This window comes from Corvus kubaryi, unplaced genomic scaffold (assembly GCF_017639235.1).
Source record: "Corvus kubaryi isolate FWS band 111438036 unplaced genomic scaffold, C.kubaryi_AGA036_p1.0 65360, whole genome shotgun sequence".
Taxonomy (NCBI): Eukaryota; Metazoa; Chordata; class Aves; order Passeriformes; family Corvidae; genus Corvus; species Corvus kubaryi.
Genome location: NW_024581941.1, coordinates 77216 through 103164, shown reverse-complemented (window position 1 = coordinate 103164; position 25949 = coordinate 77216). Strand labels below are relative to the sequence as shown.

Genomic DNA, 25949 nt, shown 5'->3' with positions numbered 1-25949 from the left:
AGGGCAGGTTTTACCTCCAGATTCTGCGGCAGTCAAAGGTGTCACTGTCCCCTCTCCCAGTGTGCCCACCATGGCACCCAGCCCTCTGCCCTCACAGGGTGGCTGTGGAGACCCATATCCCTGACACAGAATTACAGAATCAGTCAGGTTGGAAGGGACCACAGTGGTCAAGCAGGGACATCCCAGAGCACATAGCACAGGATTTTGTCCAGACAGTTCTGGAATATCTCTGGTGAAGGAGACTGCACCCTCTCTGGGCAACCTGTTTCAATGCTTGGTCACTGCACAAGACAGAAGTTCTTCCTCATGTTCAGGTGGAAGTTCCTGAGCATCAGTTTCTGCCTCTTGTCCTACTGGATGGCACCACCGAGCAGAGCCTGGTCCATCCTCTGATACCCTCCCTTTAGATACTGATAGACACTGATGAGGTCCCCTCTCAGTCACCTCTTCCCAAGGCTGATCAGGCCCATCTCCCTCTTTCCTCACGAGTGAGATTTTCCAGACCCCTGACGAACTTCGTAGCTCCAACACACCGGGGTCCGCTCCTGGGGCGGGGCAGAGGGGCAGAGCGGCAGAGAAGCCCCTCAGCCCCGACCGCACCACAGCCGCCCCTCGGGAGGGACGACTCACGCCCTGCCCCGAGCGCCGGGACAAAGGCGACGGTCCCGCCCGGGCGAGGCGGAGCCGGGCCGCCGCCCGGCCGCTTTATCCGCCCGCCGTGGGTGGCGGCCGGCGCAGTGCGCATGAGTTCGGGGCGGCTGCTCGGCGGAGCCAGCGGCGCTGCTCCGGCCACCTGCCCGCCCTTCGCTCGGGCTCGTTCCGCCCTCGGCCGGGAGAGGCGCGGACCCCAAAGATGGTGAGTGCCGCCGCCTCCTCGGGGGCTCCCCTCGCCCTGCGCGGGCCCCCGGCCGAGGGGGTCTTCGCTCCCACCCGGCTCCCGGACTCGTCTCCGCCGGGGGTCGGGTCCGCTGGCGTGAGGGGATGAGCTCGCACCGCTCCGCCTGCCCCCGGCTCGGTCTGGCTGCGGGGAGAGGCCGCGGAGCTGCGCGCCCCTGTCAGCCCGCCACGGGAATGCTTCGGCGTTGCTCTTATTACTCAGTAATGGATTTTTAATTATTCTTCCCTCCTGTTCCAAGAGCAGCGGCGGCCAGGACGGCGGGCGCTCCGTGCGCTGCGCGGGCTCCGGGCGGGACCGGGGACAGGGACCGGCACAGCCCCGCAGAGCGCCTTTGGGCTTGGGTTAGTTTGGATACACAGGCGGGGAGCAGAAAAACTGTCAGCAAACTGCTGCCCTGCCGTGTGTGAGGCTTGGCTTCCCACTACTGAGTATTAAGAATTTTTTTCCCCCTGTGGATTTCTTGTTCTTCCCTATCATAACCTAAAATTTGCTTCTGCTAATCCGCAACTTTAAGAAAATATATTTAAGTAAAGGTTTGATACCCGTAAAACTTCGATGTATGCTGTTCCTGCCCGACTAAGGGTGATGGGGAACAGCTGCCTTGTGCCTCCTCTTTGCTTTCCGACTGTCTGCAATTTAAGGTTCCAGTGGAAAAACTGTTGGTGTAAACAGTAGAAGATTCTAGTTCAGGATACTTTTCCCCCTTCCCCCGTCAGGTGCCTTTTCCATCTGGAGAGGGTGAGCGTGCGATGGCTGGTACTTCTTAAGATCTTAATCTTAGGTGGTTCTGGGAAGGTTTAGTGCGTGTAAAGAGAAAGCACAGCCTTAAAAACACTCTCGGGATTTTCAGTAATCCGGGATCTCAAGGGCATGTTTCCTGAATAGTTTTTGTTTTAGTGTGGCAGCGAGAGGCGGTTGCTGGAAGTGGAGCTCTGTAGTGCTTGGTCCTGTGCATGGGTGTAGCAAGAGATGATTCCTGTGGTAATAAGCATACAGATGAAATAGGAAAGAGATAAGACAGCCTCGTCCGAATCTTTCTAAACATTTTGCAAGGATTTTATAACAAGTATCTGAAATGTAACAGTTATTTCCTTTCCCCTCCCTTTTATGAAGGGCACACAAGGAAAAACTTCTTTGCAAACCCTAAAGCATTAAGTCTTAGCTTTAAAAGCTTTTGCAATTTCTGGCTTATGCTAATAAAAAGGTATTCTTTTAAGACTTTACCACAGATCCTTGACTAATGCAGTATTGCAGATGGCCTTCCTTGTACAGGTACTACTTTAAAGAATTATGATTGTGGCTTTTTTCGTGCCTTTGCAGGAATTACTGTTGTATAAGGGAGGAGCTGATGTTTAAACAATAAAAGGGGGGGGGGTAGTTGCTTGGTTGGGTCTCTAAGAAATGAAGATGTTACTTATTTCTCATAAATTGAATAGATTTTCCCAGCAGTGTCTTTCTTATCAAGGATTTGTTTGGGGGTTTTACTACAGAGAGTAATGAGTAAAATGAGGTTTTGTGACTGGAAGTGCAAGTAACGCCTGGCATTAGAAAGGAGCAGGGAGATTCTTTATTGCATCTCTGTTTTGTCAGTAGTAAAACTCTTCTGTTAGACATAGCTGCTTTTTCTCTGCATGCCTCTGAGAGAAATATTAACCAAGAATGTTGGCAGACAGATTGCTGGTTGGATATAGTAACTGGAACAACTTAACTCCTGAGCAGTTGACAAGTCTCAGGCTGACTGACCTTCTGAAATACTGGAGCATGAAAATAAATGAGCATATGAATGTGGCTTTCAAAGCCAGCCAGACAGGCTGTTACTAAGTCCTCCCTCCTCCTTTTTTTTAATTAAAAAATAAAACCAAGTAATTTTAATTTCCAGTATAACTAACTGCTTAAATATATTCTTTTCAATTGGATGTGTATGGATTATCCCTGTACCAAGTAAAGTCCAGGGCCAAGACGCTATTGCTCTGTTTTGCCAGTGCTGTTTTCAGCTTTGCTTACTTGGGCAGGCAGACCTTTATGTACTTACATAGGAATGAAATGTCCATAAATAAGTTAATTTTTAAAGTAAACACCCCTGCATTGTGCTTCAGATGTCCTCTGCTTTCTTCCCTACAGCAGCACAGCAGTCACAAAAGGAAACATAGGAAAGCAGCCTAAAATCCAGTTTTGAGACTGTGACACAGCTTTACTGGGGCTGAAAATTGTCTTGCTATCCTAAATACTCTGTAAAACAGGATTTGGCTCACCATTGCTATGACTGTAGCAGTAGTTACATAATGAAACCCTAAACCCCAGCAATGCTGCACCTGTAACAAGACAGAAGTTGACTAATTACAGAGGCGTCTGTGCCTGAAATTGTTTATGTACACTTCATGGTTCTAAAGTGTTGGCTGTCACAGATAGCACCACCCTGATGTTAACAGGGGAGATTTAAAAAGAGTAACTTGAAAAGAATGGGACATTTTCCTTGTTGAAATTTGCGTAAGGACGTTTGAAGTCGGAGAAGAGCTCAGCCGTCACCTGGATGTGTTTAAAGCCCCATATAGGACTGGACTAAGCAGCCCTGGGTATCACTCATAATTCTCCCACTGAGCAGCTACTGGTCATCAAATCTCAACTAGAGAGTCCCACTGAGAGCCTTATCATTATCCTTAGGTATGACCCTAATCTAAAGAAAAGTAACTACTTGTCACTGGCTGTAGTTTTATTTTTAGTTGGGGCAGGAAGGGATTCTGCCACTGTAAACATGTGGGGAATGTGAGCACTTCAGGGATCTTTGGTGGTTTATTCCACAATGTTGCCTAGGAGCCTTTGCCACTGGCCTTCATTTTGGGCATCGAGATTCAGCTGATGCTGTTGCTGTTGTAGTGCACTGGGAACAGAGTTTATTTGCAAGGGAAAAGACAAAGATGTGTGGGCATATGCCTTTTCTTACCCCAATAAATTCTGTCTTGAGGGTGGATCAATGTGCTTAGCATCATCAAAACTTGCATTGGTATTCCACTGCCTTAAAAGAAGGATCATTTCCCAAACACTGCAGAGAGGAGTATGTGTGAGTACTGATGAGCTATGCCCTTGGGTTGGCTTGGTTGTAGGTAACAAAGTGTCTAATGTATAGGGTCTCAAAACAGTAAAAAGGCTGTTGTTGAAAATCTAGAAAGACCAGTTAAGAATGAAGCACACAGTATGGAATCCTCATTTTCTGGTGTCTTCAGGCTTGGATTAACATGGTGTGACCTTAGGCATTGTTTCTGGGCAAAGCATGATGTGGAGAATTCAGTGTAGTAATTGAGTTATTACTTAGGTGATGAAAATGTTGGTTTGTGATTGTTTCCTTTCTTTTTAAGTGGTTCCTACATTTAATTTGAGATCCAATTCACCCAACCATTTAAGCATGTGATGGAATGTCCTGGTGAAGTCAGACAGATTTAAGTTCTACTGAATGGGTGCCTTTCCCATCTAGTTCTTTCAGAAATGTATGTACACAGGATTAGTTATTTCACTGTTGGCAGCTCTCACAAATTCTAGTGTGAGTTGTATGAATGACATTCAGTGTGTTTCTTGAGGCTCCAGATTTAGAGGACTGAGAGAATCTTTGTTTTTAACTTTAAAACTAACGGATTTTGTAGCTCCCCAGCCTCTAGAGGAAAGTTTGAACTGTCACAAGTGTGCCACAGAAACCAGAAAATTTAAGACAAAATATCGGGGTTACATACATTGAATTCTGGGACTCTTGCATGATTGTTGTCACTCTATAATTACTTTGATGTAGTTGCATCTCTGTGATGGGCTGCCATGAGAGCCCCCTGAGTTCACACTTGGCTAAAGTGTGAACTTTGTCACCTGTTCTGCAAATCAATATTGATGTCCAAGGAAGTGTCTATAAAAATGCTGTTGGCCTGGCTCTCATTTAGCTGACCTTACTATCATGGATTCTGTGTCTGTGTATTTTTTTGTTCTGTTAATGGTCAGCATTTCTATTTGTCTGGCCATACTGTGGTGACAGTCCCTCTCTAAACAAGGGCAGGAACATTTCCAGGTTGCTGGATGTTAAATAGCCATGACTGTTCCGAACACAAAGGATTTTTCATGAGCAGATAAAGACTGTGAATCATACTAAATGTTATCATAAGCTTCTATGCTTACGATGTGGAGAAGAAAAGTCAGAATTTAACCATGTTGGCCAGTTTTGGTTTGCCTTGGTTCCTAAACATCAGCTGTTGTCTGTTGTTACTTCAGTTCTGTTTTGTTTCTTTCTGTAAAAACAACTTATAAATTTACTGTCTGATTCTGTGGGGATTTTATGTGTTCAGCAAAACCTCATCAGTTTATCCTGTGTACTCCTAGAATTAGTCAAGTTGCCTGTGAGGTTTGGCCTCTGTAGGCAGTACTGTTACTTAGTCTATTCGTCTACCAGAAACCTTCAATCTTACTGTGTATCACAAGAGTAGGGTTACCCCTAAAGCTCAAGGATTTACTCAGTATTTAACATACTGAAGGAGGTAGAAGAATTCAGTTGCTGCTAGCCCTGTTCAGAAGGAGGAAATGTGTCCACCATAACTAACCATCAGTTTTGAGGAGTTCGGAACAGCAGTGGCTCAGTAAAGACATGTCATGGGCCAGCTGGTTTTGTTCAGCTCTGGTCTTGTACAGCTGGTTCAAAGGTATGTTGCAGGAGCACTTAATACAAGGAAAAATTCATGAGGTTATTAGACACGAATACCTGACTTGTTTTGGGAAGCCCTGTGGTCTCCTGACCACAGCACGCAGGAATCTGAACGAATTCCTACTCTCCTTTGCCTTGTTTTACTGCTTTGCTGCCAACTGACAGAGGCTGATAGAGATACAGGTCTCCAGTCTGCCCCTGTACCATCATTTTTATAGAACCCATCCCACAGGAACACTTCTAATGACCACAGAATATTTCCAGATGTTTTTTCCAGATGCTTAACTCTCCAAACTCAACCATTGCCATGGAGTGCAAGGTGACTGACAGTGTGTGCAGAGCTGAGTGTGTGCATTGCTGTGTCTGTACACAGCTGACAGATTAAACCAACCTTGAAGTTCACTGACCACTTCTTCTGTTTCAGTTGAATCACTGAGAAAAGAGCTGGTTAAGAACAAAGTGTGTGTGATGCTCAGTACACTCAAGGCTTAGAAATCTATCTTGAGAAATGTTTCGTGCAATTAGTGTTCTAGAAATTGTATGTATAGTGAAAGGGACAGACTGATCTTGTGCCCTTTTAAAAATGTATGATAATTTTCTAAAAATTGTCAACTCACCTTAAGTATGTTGTGCAGTTAATGGCGTGGTGCTGTCTGCTGTCTTTTGGCTTCTGGCTTACGTAGCAGTTGATTTTTAGCATTTAAATGTCTTGCACTTTTGTGGGATTGATCCTTTTGCCTATTAAGCTAGTCTTCAAACAGGATTGTTAATAAAAAATTCTTCCAATCTCCTGCTACTATAGAAACAGTAAATGCTAACATTGAGCTTCAGTGAAGAAGCAACCTTAGTCAGCAAAATTATAAAAATATCCTTTTTGAAAGGACAGACCGCACCTTATCTTTGATGGGAACTTAATACAATCTCTCTGAATTATTTGCCTCTGTCAAAGCAAAATTAAATCTTTGGAGGTGAAATTCAGTGCTAACTTTAGAATCTTTCAATTTCCTCCTTCTGCCATCTGAAAAACATGCATGATATGTGACTTGTATTGTTTTAAATATCTCACGAAGGCTATCTCTAGTGTAACCAAGTGATTGCCTCAGATGATAGAATCATAGCTGCTCTAGGATGCCTTTCTGGTTTAATATCTGGGATCTTCTCTCCAAATAGTACTGCTCCTGTCACACTTCTGCGCTCCTGTGTCATGGTCTGATATTTTTTTATTATTAATCCCTAATGGTACAGGCACACATCTCTTAAGCCAAGCTGAAAAATACCCAGCTACAATGACTGAACAACAAATCCCATTGCAAGCAACTTTCATATTTAATGCGTCTCTGAAGGTCAGGAGGAACAGCCGCCTGTTGTCCTGCTGCTCCTGCTTTCTCTGAGCTACGTTACCTTATTTTTGAACCCTGCTTGTTACCGTGGCAATCCTACTGAAACAGACAGTGGGGCCTGGAAATTCATTAGATTCTTGACTATTTCTATTTTAAATCCATAAAGTCTTTCACTTAATAGTGATGACATAAAAAGGGTGAAGGGACTTCAGTGTTAACCATGGTGAGAAGGGGAATTTGTAAAACATGTTCTACCTATTGTAGCAGTGCCAGGCAGCCTCACATCGGCTCTTGCTGCTCTAGGCACTGTACAAAGGTGTAGGAGTTTCTCAAAGCATAAAAAACAGAGTGAAGGGGAGAAAAAATAATGTATATGAATGGATTATGATTTTATTGACATATACCTTTGATGTGTTAAAGATGATGTAAAAGAAGGGGAAAAAAAAAATCTTCCCCCACACCTTTTCTGCAGGCTCACAGGTTATTGCACAGCTCTCAAGCTTTTCTGAAATGAGTAAAACTCCCAAAGAAGCCACAGCTTCCAGCACAAAAGCAGGACCAGTGCTGTAATGTTTGATACTGGCTCTTGTGTGGGTGGCTCTCTGAACCAGTCGCACTCACTGCCTTTAGTCATTGTTCAGGAGCTTTGTGAAACATCTGAACTGGAGCTCCAGAATGAGTAATGGGAGCTTGCTGGGACCAGAGCTACTTGTTATTTAGAATTCATGGCTTTAATGTTTATTGCTGCTGAATCTGGGTGTTCCTGCTCTCCTGAATGCAGATAGCCCACCATGAAACTTAGTCCTGGTTAAACTAAGGTATTGCTGTTGGACAAAGCAGAACAGTACTCTTAAATACTTCTCTCTCAAAATTTGGGCCTCTTGATTGGTTTCTTGGTAACTTGGATTAGTATCTTCTTCTGGTTAGTCTTTAAATGTGGGTCTCATTTGTGCTATCTATTGTAATCTGTAGCTGTGACCTCTCAAAATATAGTCCATAAAATGTTCATAGTATAGAGTGTAATTCTAGAAATCTCTTATATGTAGTTGTCTATAGCATCACTGAAGGACTGAACAAACATGGGATGTTCTGTTTATATTTGGGACACCTGGATAAAAATTTGATGCTGCAACTTAAAAAGTGCTGATGAGAAATAATATTTGCCTTTTGTTGGATTAGTAGTAGTACTCACCTCTTGCTGGTCTCTCTTTTCCATCTGAACGTCACCTTGACAGTTATAGGATGAAATCTGAAGTCAGTGGGAGTTTTCTGTGAATTTCAGAGGTGTCAAGATTTTCACTGATAATATTGGTTTCCAAAAATTGCATAGATTTTCTTGTGTGGGTGTGTTTGTGTGCGGCTTTTCAGCACCACAGGGTTTGTTGTAGATGAAGCTGCTGTTGCAGGATATGTTCCATGCTCAGGCTGCTCTTTTCCTGTTTAGCTTTCTGCAGCACCCAGCAGTACAGCAGCTGCCTCAGTGCTCTTGCGTCTGCCTGTCCTGCGAGTCTGAAAACCAGGACCACAAGCATGTTTCTACCTCTGGGCATCACTTAGCCCATTATCCTGAGGATGCATTGTATCATTGGTAGCTAAAGTTATTAATAGAAAAAAGGAAAAATGTTTTTTGTGTAAAAGCAAGGCTAAATTTGATCGTTAGACCTAATGTTCATAAGAAGGGCTATGAGATGTTTTTGTTGTGGCATGCCAGTGTTCTGGATTATGGGTGTGCTTCCAAGACTTGCTGGACTGCAGCCTAGCTACATTGTGTGGGAGCTTTCCCACAGGACACGTTGGTGCTGCGGCGCAGGCAGTGCACCTCTGGTAATGTCATAGCCCTCTCCTGGGAGGAGGGCTCAGCGGGATGGAATTGTTGCTCAGTATTGGCAGATGTTATCTCACTGCTATGAAACACTAATCAGCTTACCAGAAGGCTCTGGTTTCTCAGCCCACAGCCATGGGGAGCAAGGAGAAGTAATCCGATTGAATTGGAAATGCAGGCTTGACTTTGCTTCTCGTGTCGCCTCTTGAACCGTAATAAAGGGAGAAGCACTTGGGAAGCAGGACCATCTCATTTAATTTGTGCAGTGTCAGGGGAATGGTGTCCAGTTCCCAGCTGGTTGCATATGACATGGTACCTCAGAACCAGCTGTTTGGAGGAATGTGTCACTGCTGTTCACGGGTCACAGGCAGGGTGGGTGAAAAGATGGACTCTTAGCAAGCAAGGCAATTTCTCATTGCAGAGAGTGGTTTAATGTATTGGAGTGAGAAATGAGCTAGGTTCTACTTTTCGCTTACCCCCGTTCATGCTGTTAGTGCACTGAGATGACTTTTGCGTTTGTGTCCTTGAAAAGAAAAGTTCCGCCAGAGTGCTTGGGGAGATGACAATAATTCAGAGAGGTTTTACAGAACTGGACATTGGGAAAGCTTAAAAAACTGGGGGATTTTGCTCCAGTGAGTGCTGGTGCATGCGTCTGTTCAGTAAGTGTCTTCCAAATGTACAAGTACTGTTTCTTCATGGCTGAGTGAAATAAAAGCTCTTGAAGCTTTAAAATGTAATTTGTTATGCGCTGGTGCAAAAGTGGCACCGAGTTCTGCTCACGGATCTTTCACCAGAAGCAGGCGGCATAGAGCTGCTTCAGTAACACAAGTTAACTGCAGCAGTGTTAGGAAATGAACAGGGTTCTGTTTCCCTCATGTGATCCCATAAATAGAATTCTTGTTTAAAACCAAATAAAGGTACTTGAGCTGGGCCAGTTGGTATCTCAGCCAGTGGGATTTTATTACTGTTAATGATGTGTCATAATGGAAAACACAAACTGAATTTGTAGGACAAGGATTTATGCAGGGTCCTTGCTTCTAACTGACCATAGACATCTGGTTTAGAAGCATGAGAGATGGGGTACAGAACCTTTCTGTGTTGGATTTTTAGTCATCTTTTTGAATAAAACCAGTTTTTTAAAAGGTGTCCATAAAGTGGTAGATGTGTTCCAGGGCATAAAGATATGCCTTTTATTAACTTGTGTGGGATCTTTTTTTGCCACTTATTTTCAATTCCTTTTCAAGTGTTTTAACAAGCAGATCTAACCAGACCACGTTGTTCTCTGTTTCCAGTCATGAAGAAAGCAAGCAGCCCCACGTAACACACTGATGGCATTCTGTGCTGCATCGGGATCAATCAGTCAAGAAAGTGTGATGCCTAGGAATCTCCTGGCAGATTCTCCTGAAATGGCATCTGAAATCTCTCCAGAGCACATGCATGGGAGCATGGAGAGGGCTGGCAGCGTGGAGAATCGTGGCAGCCAAGCTAGGTGCAGAAATCTTGCCTTGGTAAGTGTTTAATGAGCCTTGTGCTTAGTGATACAGATTACATTAATAGCTCTGTCCACATCACGCAATTTTTGTTTTATTAAGATTGATTTTTGCCATTTCTAATCCCAAGTAGTTGCTGGTGTTGTCTCAGTTGTTAAACTCAAAGGCCAGAAATAACTTCTGAGCTTTGGTACAACAGCTTGTTATTCTGGTCTGATTGTCTCTGAGAGCTTGGAGAGTGCTACTCTCCAGCCCTTCCTCCCAGAGAGCCGGGAATGGCAGTAAGGGCTGCTCTGCCCTTGCTTTTTTAAATAGCTCATGAAGGAATTTAAGGATAGTGGTTGTTCTACATGCTGCTTTTTGCTTAATCTCTTTGTTGACACTCCTGAATAAAGGTCTCAGCTTATTCTACCTTAATTAGATGAGTAACAAATATGTCACCATAAACAAAGCCATCCTCGCATTAGTGAGTATGAGTGTGTGGCCATTTAAATCGTGAGTGAGTAACTGAGGGAGTAGGATGCACTTCTGTGTTTTTCCCAATTAGCAGGGTGAATCAGGCAGTGAACTCAACAGTACACTTTGTACTGTGACAGACTAAGCCTAGAAAGCAGGTATGGTTCCTTCCATATTTTTTTTATCATCACGACCATTTGAAAAGCATCCATTTTTAATTGAGGAAAGAACACTCTGGTAAACATGCTTGCTCTAAGTGGAAATCTAAATCTCTGTCTTGCCTTAAACATAGAATTAGGCTTTCTGTCTCTTTCCTTCTGCCCTCCCTGATAGTTTCCTTTTTAATGTGGTAGTTTTCTGTGAAAGAGTAAGTGGCAAAACCTGTATTTATCTGTATACCTCAGACACACTCGTGCTTTTGTGCTACTTTCTGAGCTTTCTGACGCCTGGAGGCAATTCTAAAGCTGTTCCCTTTTTTTGTTGTTTCTACTGAAAATACTTACTGTTAATATGACGCTGTATCCTTCAGCTTGTGTTGCTAGTTAAAACACAAAACAAGTATTATGGAATTCAGTTCCTTAACTGTTTCCGATCTGTTCTAGAAAAAAGTTGTGAAGGATCAGGAGGAGGTTAAATACACCATTTGGACTCGGGAAGTTAGTGTATATTGTTTATTTTATGAAAGCTGCTTGAATTTTAGAGAATTACAGTGGAAGTAGTACTTCTAGAGAATTACAACTTAATTTTAAACAGAATTGCAAGTTAATTTTGCTCATTACCACTAGTTGCCCAGGTTATCACAGTAGTAGTCAATCATGTTCCCCCTTGGGTTTTATTCTTATCTGCAGTAGCAGGCATGAGACTAGACATTTGGAAAAACCAGTATTGAATAACAAAGCAATGTGTAAATCAGTCTGTTTGTACAGTCTTATCCTGGGTCTGCTGTGTCAGAAAATGAAAACTAGATCCTGCCATGTGATAACCCATATGATGATGCATCAGCTAGAATTGGAATCCCTTCCTACCCTGTAATGCAGTAATTTATAGATTTGGCTGCAGGCTTAGGCAATTCCCACCAGACCTGTGAATTAGCAGTTCACAGAGCCTTTCATTTCTCTTGTTAGAGTTTGTGCATGAACACAGTGAAGTGTGTACCAACGAGTTTTAACTGTGATGCCACAGATCCCCTTTCATGATTTTTCTTCCAGCAGTGTAGTAGGTGGCATGTCCAATAAGGCTGACAGCTCACATGTGTGGAGTAAAGGGTTGGACAATATAAACTCTTCTCAATACAGGCATAATTTCAGTTTCTGAATTTGAGAAGGGGTCTGTGTTAAACTGAACATGAAGGAAATTCTGCCTAATATATATAATATATATATAATATATAGAGAAATATTATATATATAATATGTATATATTATATATAATACTATATATATAAAAAAAATATATTTTATATATATATATAATATGCTCCTAGAGACTTCATCTTCTGGCTTCAGTAGTTCTATTATAAAAGTTCAGAAGATGCAGAAGCTTTGATGGCCTAATGAGAAGAAAGGAATAGGCAACTTTGTTTAGACAAAGAATTTCTTATTATACCAATTCTGAGAAAGGAGGGGATCTATTTTCAGGCACACTGCACCTTCACAGCCCCAAAACAGAAGCAACTAAAGACTTAACTGCCTCTTCATTTAGCCCTTTCCTGGGTCTGTTCACCTAGAGACATGGCAAGGAAGGTCAGGGTTGGCTTTGATTATTTTGGGTTTTTGTAATGGCCTTGCAAACTAAAGAAGTGTAACAGTGCTTCTTATGACAGGCCTGTACTGCTGCAGGTTTCTTCCTATCTGATTGTAAAAAAACCAGGCTCTTAAGTTTCTCAGTGTCAAACTGCATTAGTCACTAAATATAACCTTTGTATTGCATCTGTGGAATTCAAACAAAACCAGGGTTGTGATAATAGGGACAAATACTTGGATTGGCTTCAGCCTTCGCTGACTGCTCACAGCTGGTTTGGCTGACTTCTGGCTGGTCCTGCATCCTGTGTGTCTGTGCTGGCATCACTTGCTGGGGAACTGGTTGTCAGTTTAGGAATGACTAGGAGATGGACATTAATTGCCATGTGCTAAAAAAGTCTTAAAATTCTGTATGTGGGCCCCTTCCCAGTCAGCTGTTGTCACTTCAGTTTAGTTTTGCCAGATTCCTCAGCTTCTCTTACCTAGACAAGGGTGCTTTCAGTTAATCTTTGACAACTATAGGCCTTCAAGACAGATTTTTTTTTTTTTTTTTTTTAATGGAAAGCAAGGTGATGCCTTGATTTTTAGGAGAATTTCCATAGAAATGATAGATATTCAGGTCTGGATTTATGCTGCCAAATCTATCACAGCAGGCTGAGTTGAGATGGGAGGAATGTATGCCTTGATATCTTCATGTCACACGAATGTTTGTAACCTTAAAAACTGTTACATATGAGGACATGAATTTGCACATATATTTTGGTTTCTTTGTTAAAGAGAGGTATCCATACATCTACTTGAGAAAAGTGTATTTTCTCGATGCATGGAATCAGTTGCACTAACCCAAGGGTGAGGGCAAACAAAAACACTCTGTTCTTGGCAATTCTAGCTTCCAAAACCCAGTCTGGAATGACACTCCCTGACATGTGGTATAAGAATTAACTTGCCATGAAATACAGTTGCAGCAATTTAAGGACACTTAATTCAAAGATAAAACTAGGTCTTGGGGGTTTTTTTGAAGCAATTTGTCTTGTTCCACTGACTGAATAGGCACAGACCAGCTTCTTAAAGCCAATCCTTCTTTCAGTGCTTCTCTCTGGTAATTGGACTGGGTATCTATTCTCAGCCATGAGTAACTTCTTTAGTTTCTGTGTGTGAATAATGTGCTACGACAATCGTGCTACCTATGAAAACCATGGCAGAGGTGCTGGTTGTACCTGAAGTGAGCTGTGCTAATTGGAACTGCACTGATAATAAGCTATGTCAGTGCCTTGGATCTGTTGCTATAACTTCAGTACTTTACCATCTGTATCTGAACATGTCTCACTGAGTGATAGCTTTGAGGGATAGTGAGTTCTTGTTATTCTTGGTGGATCATACTGTGTTTTTTATTTCATTTTTTGCCTTTGGATCAGACAGATCCTTGGTTAATACCACAGTTCACCACCACTCTCTTTGGGGCAGTGGTGACCTCCAGAATTTGTTCAAGTGACTATTTCATTTGAACACTAATCAGATGGCTTAAACTGGGAGAGGCCATGACTCTAAAAAAAGAGATTTTGCTAGTTCTGATTTGTTATTTTTTCAAACAGGCTTTCTCTCTGGCTCTAACAAGACTTGATAGCCAGTCACTGAAGATAATTTGTCACTCCTGGATCCCTTGTATAGTACAGGTGACATTCTGAATATTGGTTACATAGACATGAGGAGCAAGTATGCTGTGAGTAGTCTGAGGTGGCTCAGTGTTTTGTTTCACACACTCAGCCATTTAACTCAGGGGTGACCTGGTTGTTTTGTAGTTATGGTGTCTCTCGTAGCCTAACAAATCATTATTATGATCCTTATCCCTTTTGCATCAGTACAGATAATTCAGATGCAATAGATCTGGCATTCTAAGTGCACCATACTAGTGTCTCTTTACCCCAACCTCTCTGATGAGAATCCAGTGTAGATTTAGGGGTTTTGGAAAAGGACAGATCATGTGTCTGTTAGCCCACTGCCACCTTTTTTTCCTCACAGTTTGAATGAGTCTTGTGATGCCGAGTTGCATTTCAGGTACATTCAAGGGAAAGTCCTGAGAAAGACTCCTTTCATAAAATTAATGTGTTTTTCCCCCTTGACACTGACACTCCACAGGCTTTACTGTACTGCAAGACCTTTCACTCTGTCCAAGGACTTTGCCAAATAACAATACACAAAAAAATGAGAAGAATTTTTAACTGTTTGCTTTGTATGGATAGAGCTGCCTTGGGGCAGGTGGAAGCCATTCCGTACAGGGTGTGGAGAGAGCTCTGCTATGCTTCATCTGCTTTAAACTGATGTTAGTATGACCTGGAAGCATATGCCTTGGAAAAATAAGAGCCTGACTTCTAGCAAGGAATGATCTTGTTGTAAAATGTGCTAGTAGTGAGAATATGGATCCTGAAGGCAGTTTGGGCTCTATGCACAAACTGCATCATTCTGCATCAAAGCAGGATCTGGTGGATAGGTTATTCTAGCAGGTGGGCAAGTCTGCTCTTTAAACCACACTGATAAGCATTCCTGAACTTCCAGAGTGGTGTTTTTTTTTGTGTACTCCATTACTTTTCACAGGATACTTGTATTAGAGTTTCTGTAATGTGAAAGCCAACTTCTGTCTCACCTTCAGTGCATGTAGAGAAGATTTGTTGTGATTATATGGGTGGTTAACTTCTTATAAATTAAAATACACACAGGGCTGCATCTGCCCACCACCCTTTCATTCTCTCCTGTTTTAAATATAACATGCTCCATTATTTGAGCCTTCCTGTGCAGCTAAACTCGCAGCATTCCATGCGTTGTTCTGGACCCTGTCCAGCTTGGCTGCATCCTTTCCAAAGTTCAGCAACTGACTCTGAACTCTGTGTTCTGAATGAGGATGTGCTGTCATGTCATCACCCTGGTTAATATATCCCAGAATGAGATCTGCATCCCTGAATAGCAGATTTTTTCCCTCTTTATGGCACTTAAACTGACAGAGTCACAGATCGTGCAGGTACCTTGCAGTAACTTCATCTCAGCATCATTTTTTAGTTCATCTGTGAGTGCATTTTTGGGGGCCACGTCATAAAGGCTTCAAATCAAGGTATGTGACATTTTGTGTTTGTACCTATTGGTCAAGTCAACAACCCTCTCATGAGAAATTAGCTTGGTGTGAAATTACTTGATTTTTTTATGGAAACTATTTAGTGTCTTTCGCCTGAAATGTATCCTCAATTTTCTCAATGTTGTTCTAACACAATTTCTTTTTCCCTTTAATGTCTATGAGCTGATCAGCCTTATTTTGTTTATCAAAGAGATGTCTTTGGGGTTTAAGTAGATACTCAGCTTGCTTTCTTTAAAAGTAGGTTAGGAGTAATTTAGTCCGTTTATGACTTCAGCTCATCTAGTTTATCTTTTAAGTACTTGTAGATAATTTGTTTCATCACTTAGGATCTATTGATTATATGCTTTGCTACCTATTATGAAGCACACGGGTACAATTATGCTCGTGAACTGAAGAAAACAACACTCAATATTATAGTCTTCTTCACCAAATGAAATGGTATTATCAAAACCATCAGATAGTGGGTTGTAGAGGAAGCACTTTTTGACACAGCACACAATTACACTCTGGAACTCCCTGCCACAGAATGCTGTGAATGCCAGTCATTTCCATGGCTCAAACAATAAGATGAATTCATGCTAGAAAAGCTCATTAAGGGCTGTTAAATATGCAGATGCATCTGGGAAGTCCTTAAGACATGTATTGCTGGGAACTGGAAGGATTTAGGGGAGAAAAAGATATATCCATCCAATATACAGCAACACCCCCACCAACCTCTCTCCCTTGTCCTGTGTGTTCATAGTTGCTGAGGGCTACTGAGCTAAATGGGCTTTTTGGTCTGCTCCTGTATAGTAGTTCCTGTTCTCAGCTGTAATTCACTTGCTTTCAGCTTCAGTAACACAGCAGTACAATCCATTCCGTCTCCCTTTTCTGTAAATCCTGTCAGAGGTACTTGACTTCTTCTGTGCTAAAGCTTTTATGCCTGTTCTGATACAGTTCCTGCATGTAGGGCTTTCCTTTTCACCCCTTCTAACAAGTAAAACTGCCTTGTTATTAACAGACTGTGGCCCAAGTGGTGCTACACTGGCCTTTGTACTTCATATTGGAATAGTTTGCTCCCTTCATTTGAGAAGCATCCAGTCACTTCTCTCTCATGGAATTGTGCCTATTAATTCTTTGTCACTGTCAAGTGATTGATAAATCAGTTGAACCTGGCATTCTCCTGGTGTTTTGCTAATTGAGGTTTGGTTCCTTAGCAGTTTTTAGAAGGTTGTTTGGTTTTGGATTTTTTTTAAGCACTGCAGATGTCTTGGGATTTCCTGTGCTGGTCTGTTTCTGTCAAAGCTGTGCTGGTCTTAGGATTTTAGACCTGGATGTGATGTTCAGAATTTCTTAAGATGTATATGAAAAATTGTGGGCCTCTGGATATTAAGTCATTGTTTTAAACAGGTAGGAAAGGAATCAAGGAATCTTTTCTGTGAAACAGATTGTATTCTTCTTTTCTTTCTCTTCTTTTTTTTTTTCCTCTTTTATACCAAACACTGTTATAACAGACTCTTTCCTGTTTGGCGTAAGCAGGAAATGTTTGGCTGCACAGAGATCTAAAATATTAATGCCAGCTGAGCATACTCAGCTATTTCAGCTGTTTGCATCCCAAATTTCTTCTGTCCAAACAGTCTTTTTAATCCTCCTAATTTAATGTAATTTTAAGCTGAGGCACAGTTACCAAGTTTCAAATTCAGGCTGTCTTTTTAGTAAGTAAAACAGTAGTTTTAAAGTTTGCAGTGTTAGGTGTATGTGAGATTTAGTTTAGGGAGGTGTGTTTGTGTGTCAAGAGTAGGGAATAGATGGAAACTTTGAGGTGAGTAACTCAAGTAGCTGAAAAGACTTTTCTTTGACTATTAAAAAACACAGATTCATCAAGAAGAAAGGAAGCCTGGAAAACCAGCCTGGAAAGAATATGAGCTGTTCCAGTACTTGGAATATATGGCAAATGAATTAATTGCAAATAGACTTGGTAACTTAGCTAAAACTGGTACCTGTTAAGTTACAAAAGTTCCTCCCATCTTTCTGAAGGCTTTACTATAATACAAGTAATACAGGTGGGAATAAAGCAAGTCACTGCTTGCTTCACATCTCTGAGCTCCTTTGGTTTGACCAGCCTGAGTAGGTTTTTTTTCCACTGTGATTGTGTGTCTAAAATGGGATTGTTTCCTTGGCTGGCAAACTGAAACATGCCTTGCCTGAGGGAGTTTCTATCCAGACTGGATGCCTTGCATCTCAGTACAGTGCCCTGACCTAACACTGCCTGTTCTCCAGAGATGTTGGTTTTGGGGTTTGTTTGGTTTTTTTTTTTTCCTGATGAAATGTGACATTGATCATCGTGAAGGGAAACTGCACGAGGAAACAGATCGAAGTACTAACAGAGATGAGGTTGGCCTTTCACATCTTGGTATGCCATTTATAACAAATGTGTTTACAAAGGGATGATTACTCAATTTGGATTCTTCACCTAAAGGGACACTGCTCATTTCAGCAAGATCCATGAGGGATGGTTAAATCAGGCAAAGCTCTCCTGCAGATCTTACCTGGCATGGAAAAATGCTCAGTCTTACAGCACAGAAAAGGATGGAAGGAAGTGTTTCTGGAAGTCTTTGCTTCCTTGCTTTATTCTTTGCTCTGCTCTTGATTAAACAAGTTAAGCTCAGGTGGGAGCAGTTTTTTTAGGTGCACAGTGTGGTGCAGTAATTCCTGTACCACACTCTGGATTTGTTGCCACTATGCACTTCTTAAACACCACCCCCTCTTCTTTTCCTTTGCCTGTGTAAGTCTGGCTCTTGCAGTGAGCTCACCCTCTACAAAAGGTTCTTGGAGTCTTGTTCAGTTCCAGCTCAGGGCTACCTAACAAGGGCTCTTTTCCTGTCATTCTCTCGCCTACTACACATAGCAGCCCTATGAGTATTTGGGTGGGGAAGGAAGGAGATTGCAACATCCATTAAGGAAAAAAAAAACAACCAAAAAACAAAAAAGGAAGGCTTGTCTGTCTCTTGCTTTTCAAGTGCAGCTGTAAAACTTTCCTTGGCCTTTGAAAACTGACATGTGGTGGGTGCGAGCTGTGGAATACGTCAGCCTTTGAAGTTCATCTTTTAAAGAGGCAGTGGCAAATGGCATCCAAATTTCAGCCTTTGTAGCAGTTTTTCTACAAGCTGGAATAAGTTACTTATTCTGACAGTACACTGTGGATAGTAAGATAAGTTAGAAATAACCACACCTCTGTACATCTTTCCCACCCACCAAATGTTCTATTGGCCACACAGGAGAAGGCAGTTAAGAGCCCCAAAGCTTTTCTTTTCTGATCTGTAGTGTTCTAGGTGCTTGGAGACCAGCTGCCACTGTGTACAATGCAGCACGTTATATTTCTTAATCTATAGGCATTACTTTCCTACAGAGCTGTGTTGTTCTTATTTTTAATGCTGAGAATGGGGATAAAAGCTTTGTTTGTGCAAGGAGTAAACAGGTAAAGCTGTGTGAAGGTTTTTTTAGTCTAATCTAATGTAAGATGATCTGAACAGGCACAATGAGTTTGAAGCAAGTCGTGCTGCCCTAGCAAGAACATGGCTACCTCTTGAATATTTGGACTGCATACCTTTATGTATTTACCTAAATTCTCCCAGCCCTCCACTGAGAAGTAGCCTTTTTACCCTGTCTGCACATACAATGAGGTGTCCTTGGTGCTTTTTGTTAAGTTACTGACAGCAAAGTTTCCAGTATATGCTTGGCAGGGGAGAAATTCAATCCAGAAAAGGGAAAGCCTCTCTTGCTTTTCAACAATATATACTTACATTCCAGACCTTACACAGTTCTCTTGGGAAATGTCTTTCCTGTGTCCATTGTCTTAATGCAGTACCTTTCTTAATCATTCTTTGTCATCTCCAAGCTTCTGGAAAAGTGAGTGTTTCCCAGGGTGTCAGGAAAAGAGCTAATGCATTACTGCCCAGCATTCTCATAGTGATAATGTGTTAATCGAGTTAATCAAGAGCAGTGACTCAGAGAAAATGAAGACTGGATAGGCCAAGTGATTATTTATCACTTCTGTGGTCTACAGGATTGTTTCCTGCTGAAGAAAATAGCCTAAGGCAGTATACTGCTGCGGAGCATATCTTCATATTTATTCTTGGGTTTTCCTTTCTGTAACTCAAAGGTAAAATCTTTAGAAACCTGCTCCCTCCTAACTATTACTTCTTTGTAATCTGTCATGTAACTGGATAATTTATACTCTGTGGGGGTAGAGACACTTCTTAGCTCCAGCTTTGCTTTCAGAAGCCAAGTCCCACTTTGGACTAGACCAAAAAAGGAAATCAATCTGTTTCTGGGACTGTCCTGAGTGCACCCTTTCCCTCCCATGTTGTTCCCCAAGCCTTGTCCCTGAATCTGACACAGAACACAGTTTAGCCTAGTTTGGAACCAGAAGAAGCCATCCTAACCCTTGCAAAGGCACCAGTGGGTGCAGGGCTTTTCTTTTGCCTTTTTTTTTTTTTAGTAGCTTTTATGGCTTTTATGATCTTTTAGCAGTTTGTTCTGTACAACTCAAACGAAGACTTCTTTGCCAAACTAAAGGATGTAGTATACCAGTTACTGCTCTTGGGATTTTTAAAAAAATTTTTTTGTCCTCTAGCACTGTAATATCTAAATGTCTCTTTGGGAAGGTGTTCATCTTTCTGGTTTTTTTTCTTTTTTTCCTCACAGGATGATGAAAGTTTGAAATACTTAACTCATGAAGAACAGGATGTTCTCATGTTCTTTGAGGAAACCATAGATGCCTTAGAAGATGACTTGGAGGAGATGGCCCTACGTGACAGTGGCATCCACTGTCAGTCCCCAAGGTCGACAGAAGAAAATGTGTCCAGTCATTCAGAGACTGAAGATATCATTGATTTAGTACAGTCAACACCTGAGAGCAGTGACCATGAAGGCCCTTCCAGCAGAGATACAGAACCAGGTAGTTGTGTTTCTTGCAAGAGTGGGTTTTCCCTTTGATCAAGCCCTGACCTATTCCAGTTCTCCTTAGAAACAGCTAAAGAAATTCTGTACCTTCCTTACTACCTCAAGATAAATTTGTTACACATCAGGAGCTCTAAGGACTGTGATTTTAATTTGCCTTGGGGTTTTTGAAATTCTTGCTGCTACTGTAAGTTTTTTTTCTAATTTTTCCATGTCCCTCATGGGGCTCGTGCGTCTGATGAAGCTTTTGGTCTGCTCTCTGTCCTCTGCCTGGAGACTGACTTGTCACTGTTGTGCACAGTCATTACAAGGCAGACAGTATTCACCAGCCTGTTCACACTCTGCTTTTCTCTAAGACTTCTTAAGATTTTCTCCAAGAGTTTTAAGATAGCAGATTGTTTTCAGTGTTACTTTTTGTGGGACTGAAAGGCACACTTTCCTATCAGTGAGTTTGTGACAAGATAGCATATGGCATGTTGTTTTTGTCACCCTGTAGAGTGTGTTCTCTCTGTGTTTGGAGAATGAATCTATCAGCTAGTACACACAGTGGGATGTAATGTGTCCTCTCCTGGCTGTTTTAATAAAAAATAAGAACTGCAAAACTCTTATGAAAGAGCAGCCATTGAAGCACAGTGGAGCAACACACAGACTTTGAATGAGAGGCAGAGAGAGGGCTGAGGTAGTGACACAGTGTAAATGTGGTGATTTGAGCTATGGCACTGCCTATGAGATGCCATTGCTGGGAGCTCAGTTATAGTTTCTTCTGGCTATGTGGGCTGAGGTTGAGTTGGAAAGGTAGGGAGAGGGGAGAAATGATGCTAAAAGAAGGTTTTGCATTCTGCTCTGTGTGAAGACTTAATGACATCTCTGCTGTTTTGCCTTTTAGTGTTGGATACTACCCGGAGAGCCGAGAGCCCTCAGCCAGCTGTACCTGCTGACCTTCCCCCAAACCCCCCCCGCACCACCACCAACGGTGTCAGAGACACTTCCTCCTCCACCCCCTCCTCCAGTGCAGCACCCAAAGCTGCTCCGTTCCATCCCCACTCCTCTCATCATGGCCCAGAAGATCTGTGAGCAGCAGGCGGAGAGCCGGGCGCGCTTCCCTGGTGCCCTCAAGGAAGGGAATTCCGAAAGGAAGAAAGTCCCCGTAGCCAACGGTGATTATTTCACGGCACCCAAGCACCCTCCTGCCCCTGCCCCCAAACTGCACCGGTTCCCAAGCAACATCAACATAACAAATGTCAGTGGCAAGGAATTCAGCGAGACGATTTCCAAAGCAGCGGTTAACGTCCAGGAGCGGCGGGCTCAGGTGCTGGCCAACATCAATGGGGGAGCCCTTCTGGCAGCTGAACTGGAGGAAAAGCTGCACAAAAACGATTTCTTGTCACGTAACAGAAGTTCTTCTTTACGGGATCTCTCCTCAGAGCAAACACGCTATGAAGCCCTGACAAAACTTGGCCTAGTTAAGGGAAAGCCAGCTCAGGACCAAGTGGACCATGCCCCAAGCACTCAGCAGCGTGATGTGCAGCCCAAGCAGGCAGAGGCTGTTACCAATGGATATCAAAACATCCATGAGATTTTAAAAAGCGAGCCCAGCCCTTTCCTTCCTATGGGCAAAACTGTAACAATCAAACCAGAGGTGGCTCTTGCCACTAACAAAGTCAGCAGCACACAGCAGAACACAGAAGAGAGTTGTAATGATTATAAACAACCTGGTGTAAGCCTGGACATGCGGAGGAGGTCGGGTTCGCTGCCTAGACCTTCAGGATTTCGATCCCAAGGGATAACGGTGAAGTTTTCCGGCCGTGGCTCAACTGAAGAAGCCAGGAGAGAGGCACTCCGGAAACTGGGACTGCTGAAAGAGACTGCTTAACTTGGATGGAAATGTTGTGGCAGTGAGGGGAAAGTCATAGCACGGCTTTGTGCTAGAACAGTCCCAACAGGATTGGGATCAAGTGGTTTGGAAGAAAAAAGGGAAAGTTCTCTGCTTCAGGCAAGCCAGGGTGGTACTAGACACTGTGGAATGGCCACTTGTGTTTATCCCAGAAGGACTGGCTCCATGTAGGGTCCTGTACAGCAGTGGGTTTTGGCTCTCCTTCCTACAGAGATACTCATCTGTTGCTCTTTGTGACTAAGAGGAATTTTATTTAATTAATGCTGGACTGTAGCAGGCAGCATCTCATTAATGAAGTGTACAGTGCAGTATTGTTGTACATAGCAAACTGAATGGCAAATCTTGCTTTCGCTCTTTCTGAAGCCAAAACCAAGAGCTCTGTCTGTCCTGTCCACATGTGTCTGTCTGTGGGAGCTCGAAATAATGTCACAGCTGAAATTTCTGACAGGGTGACACCCTTCTGTGACTTTTTGTTGTCTGTGTTATCTGGCTTGGCTTCTTTCCCTGCCAGTGGTGGGGTCTTCTGCTCCCTCTCTCTGCACTTGACTCCGAACTGTGCACAGGGTGGCTTCTGCTTCGACCTTCTCCTGGACAGAGCAGCCCAGGCTTTGAATGGGTGACTGCCTCACTCTGCTGCTGCACCTGGAGTCTCCCCTCCCTTCCCAGCCACCTGCTTCTTGGTCATGCCTGAGCAGCCCACGTGTCCAGGGAAAGGCACCAGGAAAGCCTCAAGGATATGCACCGAGCACCAGATTTCGCACTGACAGCCAAAGAGTCTCCCGACAATCTGTGACCCCAACTGCTCTGTCCCAGGGAGGATCTCACAGCAGAAAAGCCATAGGAACAAGTTAACTTTGTACCAAAAGCAAGACCTGTATGTCAAAAGTCTTGTCTTTTACATTGGGGTTCCTGGGAAGGAGCTGTTACTTTTTGAACAGTAACTGTACTACCAAATTATAAGTTTCTGTTACTTCTAAAACTGTCATTGGTCTTCCTGTAGTTTGACAGCCCTAATAATCCTCTGTTCACAGCCTTATTTGATTCTGCCCTGCCAATGCATAACAGAAGTTACAGCCAAAATTTGTGCAGGCTAAGTGGAGTTTCAGGAGAGCTGCATGTAAGAGCACATCATTCCTGAATGGTCCAAGTTGGTGGTATTTTGCCTTTTTTCAATAGACAAGCTGGTAAAGATCGTCCCAAAGTATATTTGTGTGTTGGTATGATTTTTTTTTTTTTTTTATATGGCAAAGCTGCCCTTCCACATTGAAATTCCTTCCCTTTTTGTATTACCTGAAAACATCAAGAATAGCCACTTTAAAATCAAATGCCAAACTCACAATTTTTTTGTTGTTATTCCTTCATGTTTGATTTCTCGGTGTTTTGGATTTTTTTCTAAAGGGAAAAACTGACTTATTCTCTGCACTTTCTAAAGCCTCGACCAACCCACTCCTTCTCCCAAGCAGCTGAGCGATAAACCTTGGAGAAGAGGAGGGGTGGCTACAGCAGAAACTGACACACCCTTTGACGAGGAGCTCTGACATAACTGTGATAAACAAGTTTTTAGTGCTTGTGATAAAGTATTTCAAACTTGCTGAGCTGTACTGGTAAATGAAGCTGTCACAAAGGGAAAAAACCTTTGTGTCATTCTCAACCTGCCTCATAAGTTAAGGGGGTTTTTGGTTTTGTTTTGGTTTTTTTTTAAATTATCTGCTTGCTGCTTAAATTTTTAATTGTGTTGTTACGGTATCTGGCTGGTTCTGTTATGTAGTTATTCTTTTCAGCCTTTTCACTGGGTAAGTGATCATGTTCCTCATTGTGACAGGCTTTCTATACATAAGCAATCAGTAATTAAAATATGTGGCCATTCCTGGGCTGGCAGAGCACTTGGGCATGCATAATCAAACGTGAGAGGTGCTGCTGAAACAAAAAAGGCTGCTTGTGTGCTGCAAGTAAAGCACAGGCTTGTTCTGCTGGGCTCTGAGTCTGTAGTCCTAAATCAGAAAGACAAGGGGTCACATAAAATACACCCAAGCACGTGCTGCAGTGCAGGCTGGAATAGAGGCCAACATGTGGATGATGCATCATCATTTATTAACATAACCTGATAAGTAAATTTAAATGTTTCATGGCCTTTGTGCTTTTAAATCCTGGTAAAGCAAATTCTTCATTATGAATGTGAAGTGCGTACAAAGCAATCTCCACATCTAATCATTTCTTGCCAGCTCTTCTTTGAGTTGTTTACAGCTGAGAGCCCATGCTAAGCAAACGGGGGGAAAATACCCTGACACTGTTTCATTGAAATTCAGTCCAGTTCAATAATTCTGTAAAGTCACCCTACTTAAAAATACCCCAGATGTTTAATATCTAAAGTTGCTGTATGCTGAATTAGCTGGATCATGTTCTCTCATCCTTTGTGCTGGGCTGTGTCCTCAACTGGTGGGAAGTGAGAGTTAGATCTTCATTAGGTAAAGCAGTTTCTGCCCAGGGAGGACTTGGAACGAGGTATTCATTGTGGCCCTTCATCATAGCAGATAAATCCTTCTCTGTGCCTAAAACTGTAGTCAGTAAAGCCATGTACTAAATGAAGTTAAGTCTAGCTGCTAATAACCTGTATATAAATTTAGCTCTATTTTGTGTATCTTGTTTTGTGTGTATATGTTGCTGTGATTTTACTTTCTTCCCCTTTGTGCTAGAGGTAACTGTCTTGCACAAACCTGATAATCATCTATTAAACTAGAATAAACCCAATGAAATGATGTCTGATGAGAGGTGCCATTGTGTTCTTTGCCACCCAGTAGTATGACTCTTTCTTGGATGAGGGAGGTGACTTCTTCTTAATGGCTAATATTGATTTAATAACCTTTCATTTTGCAACTGTGGATGTGTGTGAGCCAGAGCCCAACCCTGTCATGTCAAGTGGTGGAGGAGGGACAAAAATAAAAGGTTATGTCTGACAAGAGATGTGTATTCTCACTGCTGGGCTTCGGCAGCTGTGATCAGGGTCCTTGCAGGAATGAAATTCATCCTGAACAGTGAATTAGACAAAAGCCCCTCTCTCACAATGTTCTGCATTATTAAAATGACCTTTCCAAGAGGAACATTTTACATGTGAAAGAAAAATAACATCTTTGTTTCCAAGGCTGTAACCATGAGTGAGGGTGGTCCTGCTGAGTGTGGAAGTCTCCCTTGTGGCACAGGGCAAAGTTCCCTGTCAGAGAACATTCCTACCCATCCCTTCTGAGCATGTGCATCTGTGTTTGCTGCCTTTCTGTCTTTTGAAGAAGGATTTCGTGGTAAGTATTCAGGTGCTGTTGAGCATTTGTCCAAACATCATGTGTCACGAAAGAGAGAACAGAAATCACTCTAGCAAAAAGAAATATTTCCCATTTGCTTGAGCTACTTTTTTATCCCTGAGGCTGGATGTGCTGGTAGCCAGAAAGCATCAGCAGATGCAGCAGCCTTGTCTCCAAGCCTTCCGGGACTGCCTCAGGGCTCAGCTACGAGTCTCAGCCACGGCAGGGCAGGTGCCCTTTTGTAATTGTGTCCAGCTCCAGCCTGGAGCCAGAGGGAGAC

General features: G+C 42.7%; 1 protein-coding gene across 1 annotated transcript; it reads left to right on the top strand.

Annotated features, from left to right (window-relative positions):
• The first annotated feature begins 714 nt into the window (after positions 1-714).
• LOC121673339 (proline and serine-rich protein 2-like) lies at positions 715-25139 on the top strand. Its single transcript, XM_042046563.1, is given in 5 exon segments — positions 715-856; positions 10025-10240; positions 20228-20480; positions 21369-21433; positions 21435-25139. Coding segments are annotated over 4 exon segments (1419 nt in total). The 5' UTR covers positions 715-856; positions 10025-10060; the 3' UTR covers positions 22356-25139.
• Positions 25140-25949: the final 810 nt, after the last annotated feature.